A 14,191-nucleotide genomic window follows, 5' to 3' on the forward strand; every position below is an offset into this window, starting at 1 on the left:
ATTTAAAGTGTTGCCTTTAAATATCCAGATGTGCCTCCATATACATTAAGTGTAGGCAAAAACTTAGAAAGGCATGGCATCATTGTCTAAATTGTTTCAGATTGAATGTATGCAAACTCTAAATAGTAACAATAATTTAATTCCTTCTCTTAATTCTGGCCTTTAGGCAACTATAAATGATTTTGGTAATCTTAATTTATCTTAGGAAATATTGTATGTTTTTCACTTATTGTGTCCAAATATCTGTATCAACTGTACATTTACTGTGGTAAGGTTTTGTATCCATTCCTTTAGTACAAACTGCTTTCACCAGTATTCTTATTTATCATGGAAATATTCTGCCATGAAATATGATGTTGATTTCTATGCCATGACATTACAGGTGTCCTTGAGCTGAAGGAGGAGACCATTGAAAGCTTATTGGCGGCAGCATGCCTCCTCCAGCTTTCACAAGTCATCCAGGTCTGCTGCAGCTTCCTCATGAAGCAGCTTCATCCGTCCAACTGCCTTGGAATACGATCCTTTGCAGATGCCCAAGGCTGTGTCGACCTGCTGAATGTGGCTCACAACTACACCATGGTATGATAGTAAACAGAGTTAGATAGCAATTGTGTGGTGAACTAAATTATTCATTTTGTAATAAGGGTCTTTACTGCAGGGTGCATATGGTCAGATACAACAGTAAAAACTATAAACTGTTGCTTAATGTGGTAAATAAACCAAACCAAGATTTTTTTCCAAGCATTAACTCTGAAGACTTTCACTTCAATTAAATTTCCTTTTTCATATAAAGATATATACTCTAAGGGATTCTTCATTGCATTTCTGAATTTTATGGTCCTTATTTTTTTTTTCTTTCACATAAAAATCCATTCTGTGTACATAGTTTATGATGCAAATTGATTTGTTTATAGATGAGCTAATTTAAATATTCAGTCATGTTCTGTAACGGTATCAAGCATTGGTACCTTGGTTATTTACATCTCATAATTTAAGCGGCTGGTATTTTTACGAGGGAATATAATAGAAATGGAATAATTTCACGCTCTAACTTTATGTAATTGAGTTGTATGCTGTCAGCTGCACCACCATGTGAGCCATTTCCATCTACTTCTGCAAGGAATATTTGCACTGGATTAAGATTCAGCCACATATCCGCTTTTTTCCAGCCATGCAGAAATGACAGAATGATGCAGGCGTTATCTCCTAAAGGACATCTGCTCGCTCGGTTTACATAGCCTCCATCTGAGTCCAGGAGGTTAATCTAATCATCAAACTGCACAAGAGGTCCAGCTTCCTGTTCAATGACTTCAGTAATGAGAAGGGAGAGCTGTGGACTTCCTGGTTACACCATCCGCTGCATTCTGAGTGGACTGAGTTGTGTTTTGATAAGCTCGGTTTGCCTATTTGAGCAAAAACAGCCAAGCCTCTAACGTCCTTCCTTTATGAAACTGCTATATATTTTATGGTAGAAAACATGTAAATATAGTGTTAGACATGTTTAATCACTAGTTAGTATTTTAGAGCATAACACAAGCAATCTGTTTTTGCTTATCACTTCAGATTGAAATCATGTTTTTAAGGCCTTGCAAAAGTATTAATACCTTCTATCACATTCTGTCATGTTCAAACCCCAAACTTCAGTTTTCTTTGAAATTGAAATTTTGTGATTGACCAACAGAAAGCATAGATCTGAAATGAGAGAAAGCTCAACACATTTTGGTATGTAATGTGAATATTCAGTCCGCTGCCTTTTAATAAAATGTAATCAATTGACTTTAAAAGTAACCTAAGTAGAGCACATTTGTTTGTGTTTTATTGTCAATATAAATACAGCCGATCTATGTAGGACTAAGATGTTTTTTTAGAGAACATTAGTGAACAAACACACAATAAGGACCAAAGAAAACAGCAAACAGGTCTGGTGAAACACTGAGGAGAGGTTTATTCCAGGGTTATGTCATAAAACAATATCAGAGTCTTAAAGCATGTTTCCACTAAGAAAACTTTTTCCAGGAAACAGCTTTCTGGAACTTTTATTACCCTGTTGCAGTTTAACTGTATTTGCCAGTGTTAAAATTAATGACCAAGTTAGAGATTTTTTCCTAAAAAAATTCCCTGGTAGGTTAGTATTTTTTCTTCTCAACAACAATCCATCCATCTGGACTAAGACTTTCAAAATTGTATTTTTTCATATCTGTTTAAAATAGTCTGAAGCTCATACTTGACTTATGCTCTCTAAACTCCAACTTTATAAACATCTGTGCCAAAAAGAAGGAATACATTCTTTGTTCATAGTAAAATGTTGGTACTTAAAAACATTTAAGAGACAAAGGCATACATAAAAACAACCGCACCCCGTGGATCATTTACAGATTTCTAAGAAACCATGTGTTGTTGTTGCTACAACTCGATGTGCGTGGTTAATGTTCCTTTGGAAACACACCCAACCTCTATTTATTAAATACTTCTATAAATATGTTTAACATTTTGTATCATTTACCCTTTTAATCGCTGCTTTTATTTGCTCTATAACAAAAATACCTTGATAGAATATATTGATATTCGTAGTTGTAATATGACAAAATGTAAAAAAAAAAAAAAATCAATATCTACTTTTACAAGTTTCTGTAGATCGAATGTGCTCCCTAAATAATTAAAGGAACTCCTTTGTGAAAATCACTCCAATTACACTTTTACTGTTTAGTAGTACGAGAAGCATAGACTCTTTCTCCCTGCTGATCTTGTTTCCCAGGAAGATAACAAGAGTAGCAATTAAGGGCACAGCATTTTAAATTAACAGCAAACAGCAAACTTGATTTAGCTTCCAGTTTTATATTCACCTGTGTTAAACATGCAAGCAGGAATAACCGATCTAAAGCGGCATCAAAGGCTTGGCTGAACTTTCTTCCTCAGCTTTACCACCACAGATCAATACATGCTCCTCATTTCATTAAGTCTCTCTGTGCAAAGCCTCTAAAACCTGCTCTCATGATTGGATCAAGTAACTGTAATTTGTTGCAAGTTGATGATCAATAGCGTGGTTGTTCTTTTTAATTTAAGGCCATTCACTCTAAAGTGAGCACGAAGTTGCTGAAGCAACTTGGTAATTAATGTTTAGCTGGTTTGTTTGAAGAATAAACAAGGCATGCTTTCAGCCAAACACTGCTCAGTATGTCTTTCAAGTGCTTGAATCTTGGATGTGGTATGGATCCACAGAGAGCCTTTTCTACAGTACAGTATATTGTCTCTAATGGAAATGCCCACAGACAAAGACCTTGAAGATGTACCCATGCAGTGCTGTCATATTGGCTGGGCCTCTGGCCAATAGATGGAAGATTAATCTCAAGAAAGGAAAATAGAAGACAAATCCTGGAATGCTTGGAACTCGATACGTTAGTTGGGGAATGGCAGTCATTTGCATGTTTCTCATAAAAGGCTTTTAGAGGCTTTTAGTTAATAGTGTAATTTGTAACCTGTTATTTAAAAAAAAAAAAAAATTCAATTACATTGAGTAAAAGTATGATTATAGTTTTAGTTATACCACAGAGAAACTTGAGTAGAGTAGAAATATTACCAACTTCCTTTGTTCATTTTTCTTCACCTCTCTGTCCTTGTTATACTTGATCGCCACAGCCTTTAAAATGCCACTCTGACACGCACTCACACAAGCACACACTCTCTGCAGCAAGCGAACTCTCCGGCTAATAACTGATGATTATCTGTCTCCTCTGTGTCTCCTCTCTGTTCCAGGAGCACTTCCTGGAGGTCATTCAGAACCAGGAGTTCCTGCTGCTTCCCACGGCTGAGATTGTTAAACTGCTCTCCAGCGATGACATCAACGTTCCAGATGAAGAAACAATTTTTCAGGCTTTGATGATGTGGGTGAGATTTGATGTCCAGCATCGACAGCAGGACCTCGGGGTGCTGCTCGCTTACATCCGCCTTCCTCTTCTTCCTCCACAGGTGAGAGAACTGAGAAAGCCCATTATTAGGGGACAGTAAGTTTTTATGTTCCACCAGTTGACTTTGAAAGTTTCAGATCTTCATAGAATATTGATTTGGATTACAAGTTTGATGTAATTTCATTTATTAATTTTGTTGTCTAAAGTGTTTATTATGCAGAATTTTTTTTTCTTCTGTTGTTTTGTTCTTCATAGAGCATATTGCATAATAAGAAAATTGGTTACTTTGTTTCTCATGTATCACCTTTGATGTATTTAGTCCACTGCAGTTGCAGTTTCATCTTTATGCCTACAACTGGTCACTGCCTATACTTAAATTTTTAATTCAGCTGTAGCTAAATTAAAAATTCAGCTCTAGCTGAATTTTATTAAGAGATGAAAATCGCATTAAGAGATGTTTAAATAACATCTCTTAGTGTTATCTTATGGTAAAATTTTAATTTGAAATCAGTCCATCTACTATTGTGACACAAAGGTATTGTGTGTATGATTGTGTACATACAATATTTTTTACTACGATTGTAAAATTTTTGTTAGAGATGCGGTCATTTTAATTTAATTTAAAACAAGTTACATATTTTTAGAAACACTGTCCTGAATAAACCAAACCACAAAGCAGTGTTCCGATCCATGCCACTCTGTGACAACGAGGCTTAAATCTGTTTTAAAGAAGTGTTTTAATGCACATGGCTTCAAACTTATTCCCTCTTTTATCCTTATGGCAAGAAATGTGAAAATTTTCCTCTCCTTCAATAATTTATAGCTTTCTACAACTTATTATGCACATAATTTTTACTATTTTATTACTGAACAATGGAGAGAGGTGGAAAACAAAACAAAAACAAAAAAACACCCACACCACTAGTGTTTGCCAACACCCCCCACCCCCCCAAAAAAAACACTGCAGCAGATGGATTAATAAATAAAACAACATGCTGAAAATCTGATCTAATACACCAGATATTTCATCCACTTCTTTAGGAGAGGTTGCTTTTTGTGAGGCAAAATAAATAACTGTTACTGTCAGAGCTGGAAGTGTTGCTTTGAATTAATAATTCTTTTGGGATGGTGTGTTTTTAAAAGTACTTGCTGGCATGGGAACATGTCAGTATAAGTAGACAATTTTAATTAATTGAAATAATACTAACACATCTTAGTATCTTATTTACCATTTTTCATCTTGTAGTTTCTGGGTTAAATGGATTGGTGTGAGTGAGGATTTTTCAAAAAGTACAAAAAATAATATATGGTACAGGACAGTTCTCCTAAAGTTGCTTGATTAATGTCTTGGTTATCTCATATAAATGTCCAAGTTGAAAATAAACAGAAATGAAAAAATGTGCATGACAGGCACAATAATGCTGGAAATAGAACAAAAATTGACAGCTTTTTGACTATTATTTTATCATTTTTGGCATGTTCTGCCCAACAGAACAGGGGTAAAATATAATGAGACATTCCCCAGATTTCCAATACTGTACAAACATAAGAGACAGACATGACAAGGTTACCTCAAGTCATCTGACCTAAAAATGTTTTAGAAAAGGAACGTTTAACCTTAGTCTAGAAAGAAGACAGGCTGGCTATATCTATATATAAAGTCCAGAACTAAAAGAGAAAAATCTACAAGAGAGCATCAACAAAATCAAAACATCTGCCTGCCTTCTTAAATCGCTATTAAGAAGTATGTACATTTCGAATTAAAAAAAAAATAATTCTTTGAGAATTAATTTATAAATTAATTTCACTTTGATAAAATGAGATAATTATTATGCATAGAGCTCTTCATAAAATTCTGACATTTTGTATATTGTCCATGCAATCCAGCTCCTTGCAGATCTAGAAAACAACAAGATGTTCTCTGATGATCTGGAATGTCAAAAGCTTCTGATGGAGGCCATGAAATACCATCTGCTGCCTGAACGACGGCCCATGTTTCAGAGCCCAAGAACAAAACCTAGAAAGTCGACAGTGGGTGCACTTTATGCTGTGGGAGGAATGGACGCTACGAAAGGTTTATAACAATTCATACACGATATTTGCCAGTTCAGACTGACTGATCAATTACTAAAACTGTACATGGTGCTTTTCTAGGCTCCACCACCATTGAGAAGTACGACTTGCGAACAAATACTTGGGTCCAGGTTGGAGTCATGAATGGACGGCGGCTGCAGTTTGGTGTGGCTGTGATTGACAACAAGCTCTACGTAGTCGGAGGGAGAGATGGGCTCAAGACGTCCAACATGGTGGAATGCTATAATCCTGTCAGTAAAGTCTGGTCAACTATGCCTCCAATGTCCACCCACCGTCATGGGCTTGGTAAGGTTTGAGCTTGTTTAAATTAAAAAGAACCAGTATGGACGAGTCTCGATAAAATATCTCATATAGGACTGTATGGTCAATTACAATAGGAAATTGTATGTGGAAAAGTTGTGATTTTTGGCGTGTTTATCATTGTTAGTCATCTAATTACATATATCAGCTTATCTTAGTCTCTGTTTATGGTTTTAGCGTCTCAGTTGAAGTTTTGCATCATTAATGACTGCTGGATGAAGTTCAGAAGGGTCGAGAATAGCATGCTTTAAAAAAAAAAAAAAAAAATCTAACTATTCCCCCTGGACTTTTGATATTTTTCCATACCCCTATCAAAGCTTAGCGAGCTGTACTGACCCTGCTCTGCCTTATCATTCCCTGCCCAACACATCTCATATCAGAAGCGTTTTGATTTGCAGTTGAAACAGGTCCTGCTCACAGAACAGGGAGATCTTGTCAAAGCATTCAGCTCACTCGCCCAGTGTGGTAGGAGGTATCAGCAAGCCCAGGAGAGCACACTGTACAGATTACCAGCGTTGTCTTTGATCTTTTCTGAAGCAAAATGTTTCTCACTGCTTTTGCTTTTTTTGCGCATATATTCAGCTTGAATATATTTAAACTTGGTGGCTGTGAGCACCCCTGCATGCCCGCTACCCACTGTTCCCGTTGTGGGGGAAGACAAGAAAGAGTTGGTGTTTTTTTTCCATTAGAAAGTTACCAGTTGTTAGAAAAAATGACCTTTATTAAAAGCCACAGTCTCTCCGAATGAATGTGGAGCCTAATGTTCCCTGGAAATAAAGAACTCTCACCAAAGGAAATAAGGGTTATACAATAAAAAAATCTATTGTGTTCAAAAATCCCCCACATTGTTCCTGGTGGAAACCACTTTCCTCTTAGACTGGAACGAGAAATAACCATGCTGTTTTATAGTCTTTCTGTTTATAAGAAATTTGATCTGCTATATGTCTCAATTTGCTTCAACATGAGAACTATATCTCTGTGGAGTTCAAGTCAGTAACTCTTGGAAATATTTTTGCTTATGTGTTGTTATTGGAATGTTTGTTGAGTTTTGAACCAAAGGTGGATGGTTGATTATACGTTTGAGCAGAAACATTCTTTGTTATATCGCCAGCAGCAAAAAATTACAAAAAGTCAAATAAATTAACCTAATGCTGCTTCTATGTATTTGCAAGATTGGATAAGGTACATTAAAGTACATACATAAATTGTGTCATAATCTACCAAAGACCCACACCAGGATACATTTTTCACCTCTCTATTAAAAGAGGATTAGATGTCTATATTTTCTCAGGGTTACTCATTATTCAATTTAAAAAAAAACAAGGAAGATTAACACCTTAACTCACATATGTCAGAGTCAAGGCCCGCGGGCCACATCCGGCCCGCGAGAAGATTTTCTACGGCCCCTGGGATGATCTTGATTTATTATTAGAACCGGCCCGCAGCAAGCCGGCACCCCGTCTGAAAAAATGCGTGATGCCCCCCCCCCCCCCCCTCCCCCCCGGTCCGCAGGAAATTTACGAAGGCTTGGGCCGGTCCGCTGCACTAGACCAAATGCGTCATTTTAAAAAATTTCAATGAACATTCGATCAGTCCGGCCCTCGGCTTGTAGCTAAATTTTTTATTTGGCCCTCCGTCCATTTGACTTTGACACCCCTGCCTTAACTGAAGGCTATTTGGATAAAAATCTAACAAGGTCCAGTATTATAGAAATTAGGACTGCTATAGAGCAATTAATTTCTAATAAGCTTTTTATTCAAAACAGACCTTCCATTTCCTGAGGGCATCAGCTTCATTCATACAAAGTAGAAAAAACCTTCCCAGCAAAACAGAAGTAGATGTTGGTGAAACTACAACAGTAAGTTGATAGGGAAAAAATATTACAGTTTGAAAGGTCAGGACAGCATCATTAGTAAAAACAAATTCAGCTTATTATTGTTAAACCCAAAGTTAAACCTGTGGCAGATTTAGATTTAAAATAGTTTTCATTCAACCAAGTTTATTTCTAAAAGGAAATCAGACAGGTGTCTTTCTAATGATAAAACATTATTTAGAGTAAAAATTAGAGTAAAAGAAAAAAAAGTTGTTTTCCTGCATTTATTAAACAAGATATACATGTTTAAAATTATTTTTACCATTTTCACCAATCAAAGGGAAAATATTTTTTCTAACATTACACTAATTCCGCCCATCTTTGAACTACTGACTGGCTTTTTCCATGTTTCCATGGATATGTTTAGGATTTGTCTAATGCGATTCATGTGGTACAGCATGGAAAGCCTCCCAGTCATCATCATAACCTTGAGCTTTTTCCACAGTCACTATGGCTAGGTCACTCTAAAATATTAATATTATTTCCTGCCACAAGAAATGTGATTGAAACACACAACACACACATTTTGTTTGTGTTGCTGCTAGTCTTTAAAAAGATATTTTTGATCTGACTGAGACATACCTACTTAAAGAAATGTTCCATACAGTTTGAACATGAATTTATAGGGACTATTACTACCATTAATTTTGGTCTTAACTGGATTTTGTGAGAGTTTCTTTGCAAAATCCATAAAGGCCAATTGAAGTGGACAGGAGGGCAAAGGTCAGCATTAAAGCGGTATTGGTTGCTTTTTAGTGTAAAAGATATTAACAACTTCAGATTAAATCAATACTGAAATATAGAAATAAAGTTCTTCAAATTAATGTTCCAGTGATATACTTATACATTCTCCTCATTCACATGCTACCTGCACTTTTCACTAAAACATGAATCTCTGGTTTCGATTAGGCATTGCGGTACTCGAGGGTCCCATGTATGCAGTTGGTGGCCATGATGGCTGGAGCTACCTCAACACAGTCGAGCGTTGGGATCCACAGGCCAGACAGTGGAACTATGTGGCCAGTATGTCGACTCCACGAAGCACCATGGGAGTCACAGCACTCAATGGAAAGTATGTTCCACCTAATGGGTTTTTCATCATTTGAGCAGCAATGTTTTTCAGTTGCATTGTGCAAAACGTAGACCACATTAAAGGTGAAAACAAAAGTTTTCAGTAATTCATCATGTTCTCAAATCCTGTGTGCGCTTTTCACATGCACTTACATTGCAGTGTTACTCTTTCCATGTGTATTGATGTGTTTGTTTATGTGCAAACTCTACAAAAATAAGATAAAACTGAATCTCAAAAACCAAACATCCCATCATGTTTCAAGAATAAAGGACATAATTACAAAAAGGTTAAAGAGTCCAGCTGGCATTAGTCCAATAAAAACAGATGGACACTATAACTTTAATGGCAATATACTTGCTAAGTTTGTTTCTGGTCTAAGTGTGAGATGCCACCAGCTCACAGGAAGTGCTGTCTTGTGTTCACAGACCAGCTCTGAACATAGTTCCAGTGTGTACATCTGCTAAAGAAACAGGAAACCAGGCTGCTGCTCAGCTTTGCTTCATTCACTATTCAGTGCAAAAGCTCTTTTAACAGTTAGGTCAAAAATAGACAAGGAAACAGCTTCACTAGCATCTATGATCTATTGATAGGCCTGTGAATAACAAGCATGCAATATAATGATGTAATCTTTCCAGGGAAGAACATTCTCAAGGAAACTGCCTTGCTCTTAAAAACATCTATCCTGTATTTCTGAATTTCTATCAACGTCTCTTGAGTTTTTTTACTCATCCAAGTTTGTTCTATTGCATTTTGCAGAACCATATGTCAGCATTATAATCTTTTCCCTTTTATTCCTCAGGCTGTTTGCAGTTGGTGGGCGAGATGGCAGCTCGTGCTTGAGGTCGATGGAGTGTTTCGATCCACACACCAACAAGTGGAGCATGTGTGCACCAATGTCCAAGAGGAGAGGAGGTGTGGGCGTAGCCACATACAACAACTTCCTGTATGCTGTGGGTGGACACGACGCCCCCGCTTCCAACCACTGTTCCAGACTCTCTGACTGTGTTGAGAGGTCAGTGAATGCTCCCCAAACACAATGCTGCTGTTTTACTACTATTCCTATCTCATGAACAGAGTGGAAAGCGGCTCCTGATCCCCACCCTGTTCCTACATTTTTTTTTCTACACATGGTTGTACTTAAATGACATGTTACTCAACAATGTGGAGATCAGGTTGCGCATATGGTTGAATTTCATGGAGTCTGGCACCCTCTGGTGGTGATGAGGCTTTACTAGCCTTTTCATTCTTTTTGTCTGTACTGACAGTATTTTACAGTCTTCTCAACCTTATGGCTGTCATTTACGTGGAGAAACGTTTTTCAGAGATGCACAATTTAAGTGCAGATGAGTCAAATCACTCAGATGCTTAACAACGTTTTCCTATTACAGATACGATCCAAAGACGGACACATGGACCACTGTGTCCTCTCTCAGCGTTCCTCGTGACGCAGTGGGAGTTTGCTTGTTGGGTGACAGGCTCTATGCAGTTGGTGGATATGACGGCCAGTCATATCTCAAAACTGTAGAGTCCTACGATGCACAAAACAATGAGTGGACTGAGGTAATCACAAGCTTTTATTATACATTATCTTAGTTAAGGCTATACATTTTGACATCCGCATTATAATTTGATAACATAATATGTGAAAACTTTAAATTGAGATCTTCTCATTTAAATTGGCTCTAGTTTAACGTTTTTGCTGATTTTTATTAATTAGGCCGAATTGCTCCTACTTTGTTCTAAAATGATTAGTTATTTTTAGTTATTTCAAGTTTTTGAATGTCTATGTTTATTACACTTAAAGAGTGAATTTTATAAAATTTTCATAAGTCAGCATATTTCACTTCTCCTCAAACTCTGAAGTGATTCTGAGGGACAGTTAAAAGATTCAAACTTTATACTGGAAGTGTGTAGCTTTAATAAAGTTGCTCATTTTAATCAAAAATCAGCTGTATCAAATCCTGTATTTATTATATGATCCCCTGGTACAGGATCACAATGGCTACACCCAACTTCTATGCAGCAGAGTTGTAAATGTGTCCCTTGTCCAACACACTTGAAATCAATAGGTAAACTCCCTCACTATCATGTAGTCAAATGCTACAGAGTTCTGTTAATGAGCTAATATTAGTTTGCTCAGGTACAGAGACAGCTAAAAGTTGCAGGAGTCCAGCTCTTGAGGACTGGAGTTTGAGACCAATCAATCAATCAATCAATCAAATTTTATTTGTGTAGCACATTTCAGCAGCAAGGCATTTCAAAGTGCTTTACACCAAATCAAACACAAAAACACAATGCAACACAGAATCAACAATCAAAACACAACATCAAGTCAGATTCCGTCAATAAATTTGCAAATACAACTCTAAACAAGTGGGTTTTTAGTTGAGATTTAAAGGAAGTCAGTGTTTCAGCTGTTTTACAGTTTTCTGGAAGTTTGTTCCAGATTTGTGGTGCATAGATGCTGAATGCTGCTTCTCCTTGTTTGGTTCTGGTTCTGGGGATGCAGAGCAGACCAGAACCAGAAGACCTGAGAGGTCTGGAAGGTTGATACAACAGCAGCAGATCTTTAATGTATTGTGGTGCTAAACCATTCAGTGATTTATAAACTAACAACAGTATTTTAAAGTCAATTTTTTGAGCTACCGGGAGCTAGTGGAGGGACTTTAAAACTGGTGTTATGTGCTCTATAACACATAACACCAGTTATGTGTGTTATGGATTACAAAAACTTTCTTTTAACACTGGCCATGGCAGTGTAAAAACAAATATCAAACCAAAGGATATGAAGCCTATAGGCGCAAATTCAATCTGGAAGACTCTTTTAGCCCCACCTGCATCAAACAATAAGTTTATCAGTTGCGATACTGTAGGTATACAAATATTTGAGACATTTATGATGGATTTTTTTTGCAATTTAATTTTTTTTTTTTCATTTTAAATAGCTGTACCTATATACATATATATGGTTACTTTATTTAAACATGAATATACAAAAAAGAAAAAAAAGATACTACACATTCTTTAGATCTTGATTAGTCATTATATAGTTTATCAGTTTCATAGTGCATCAGAATTGACATTTTTGAAAAATATTTTTGTGAAAACATTTAATTAACAGTTATATTTTAAAGTATTAAATTATCTGACTCATATATATCTTAAAAAAGGTTAAAAGAAAACATCACAAAAATTATATGTCATCTACTGAGACATTTAAATGACTCAGCTGGAGTACTGTGTTCTGCAAGAATTCATGTAAGCTGAAGGCTTTTATTAAAATCCTTCAGCAACAGAAATCTGATGTACGTAGGTACTGGGCCGCATGAATATTTTATTGGTGATTTTTTTTCCTTTTTCACAGTTTTTTTCAGTCTTGGCAACCAAGCCTTCATCTGTGAATCAAATGAAGCGGGATTTTTTTGAAAAGAGGCGCTCATGAAACACTGCATGTTAACCTCTCTGTCTCCCTGTAGGAGGTCCCTCTTAACATCGGAAGGGCAGGCGCCTGCGTGGTGGTGGTGAAACTGCCGTGAGAATCTCGTCTCAACAGCAACACAGAGGGCCTAAATGAACGAGAGGCAAAGTGGAGTGGACAAACAAAGCAGCAGATTGAGGACACATCCTTTGAGGGATGAATTATCACATTTTCTTCTTTAACTTGGCCATCCAGATCTTTCACTGGGAAATGCAGGCAAAGCCTTGCCCAAAAACCATTGTTTCTGTCATTAGTTGATTTGTCTGCCCAGTGGGTAGGACTGGAATGCACTGCACATTCCCCACATTCTCAAACGATTAAGAACTTGGCCGAAAACATTGCGCATCAGCGCCAAGGATTTGCTGTACTGCGTTCTAAAATCTAACTTGAATGTCCTCAGAATTTTATGTAACATTTACACTCTAAAATAATGAATCCTGTTAGTTTACAATTACACTAAAGCAATTCCTACCAGTGCCATCTCAGACAGTATATTTTTTGGGTTTATATGTCCCTTTATAGATACTACAACAACAATTCTTATTCTTGTAAATATAAACCATTGGGGTTTTTTTTATTATTATTTTTACCAAGGGTGGTCTGAAGTGATTGTTACTCTTTGGCAATGAAGACCACTGTGAGTAAAACTGCAGGTGAAGAGTTTAAGATACAGGAACGAAACACACTTATTTGCACCGGTAGCAAAAGAACACCAAAGTCATTCACTTCTTTTAGATGTCTTTTTGTGCATTAAATAAAGGTTTGCAAATCTGTGAATCAAAGAAAATATATCATATTGATATTCCATATATCAGTGTACAGATTTCTGTTGATGTTCTGAAGCTGCATTTGTATTTGTAGAATCATACCCCAGCCAATGCTGTCTTTATTGATTGTTCATTTAGCTTCAAAACATTTTTTTTACATTTGCAATTGGATGTCTTGCTAGTAAAAATGTACATTGTTAACGTGTTCACCACTACAAAAAAAAAAAAACAACAAAAAAAAAACAAACAAAACAGTCTTACTATAATTGCAATGGCTTTTGGGGGCCCAAATACTATTCTTTGCTTTTGGTATAATTTTGTACAGCATGCAAGCCAATAAAATAACTTCAGTTTTCTTTGCATGATTTAAATGTGTGGCCTCATAAAAGGCAGATTTTCGTTTTTCTTCTTTGTTCTGGTCCGCATAAAAAAATCTGATCCCATAACTAAACAGACTTTGACTCCAACTTTGACATCTGCATCAATCTCAGTTTTGTACTCGCTGTAGTACAATCTTCTTAAATCAAACAAGCATGTTTGGAGATATTGCTCTGTTTTACTCGTCCGTTGGCAGAAAAAACTGCTTCTCCTTGGAATTTTTTATTTTTTTTTACTGTTTACCTTCTAAATAGCCATTTCTCTCCAACTACCCTCAGCTTGTTTGGTGAGATTTTGATTGCTTTTGCTGACAAAATAGTGGAT

The 14,191-nt window shown here is 36.5% G+C and overlaps 1 protein-coding gene across 3 annotated transcripts in view; it reads left to right on the forward strand.

The window, feature by feature from the left end:
- Window positions 1-13,854, forward strand: part of klhl4 (kelch-like family member 4) — a 33,364-nt gene extending 19,510 nt beyond the window's left edge. For all 3 annotated transcript variants that reach the window (XM_044126902.1, XM_044126900.1, XM_044126901.1), the window contains 8 exons: window positions 383-579; window positions 3,754-3,966; window positions 5,793-5,979; window positions 6,060-6,284; window positions 9,082-9,244; window positions 10,044-10,256; window positions 10,633-10,804; window positions 12,721-13,854. In XM_044126902.1, the coding sequence (XP_043982837.1) occupies window positions 383-579; window positions 3,754-3,966; window positions 5,793-5,979; window positions 6,060-6,284; window positions 9,082-9,244; window positions 10,044-10,256; window positions 10,633-10,804; window positions 12,721-12,780 (1,430 nt within the window). In that variant the 3' untranslated portion in view covers window positions 12,781-13,854. The remainder of the gene's footprint in view (window positions 1-382; window positions 580-3,753; window positions 3,967-5,792; window positions 5,980-6,059; window positions 6,285-9,081; window positions 9,245-10,043; window positions 10,257-10,632; window positions 10,805-12,720) is intronic.
- Window positions 13,855-14,191: the final 337 nt, after the last annotated feature.

Source organism: Gambusia affinis, linkage group LG09, assembly GCF_019740435.1.
Source record: "Gambusia affinis linkage group LG09, SWU_Gaff_1.0, whole genome shotgun sequence".
In the NCBI taxonomy this organism is placed as follows: domain Eukaryota; kingdom Metazoa; phylum Chordata; class Actinopteri; order Cyprinodontiformes; family Poeciliidae; genus Gambusia; species Gambusia affinis.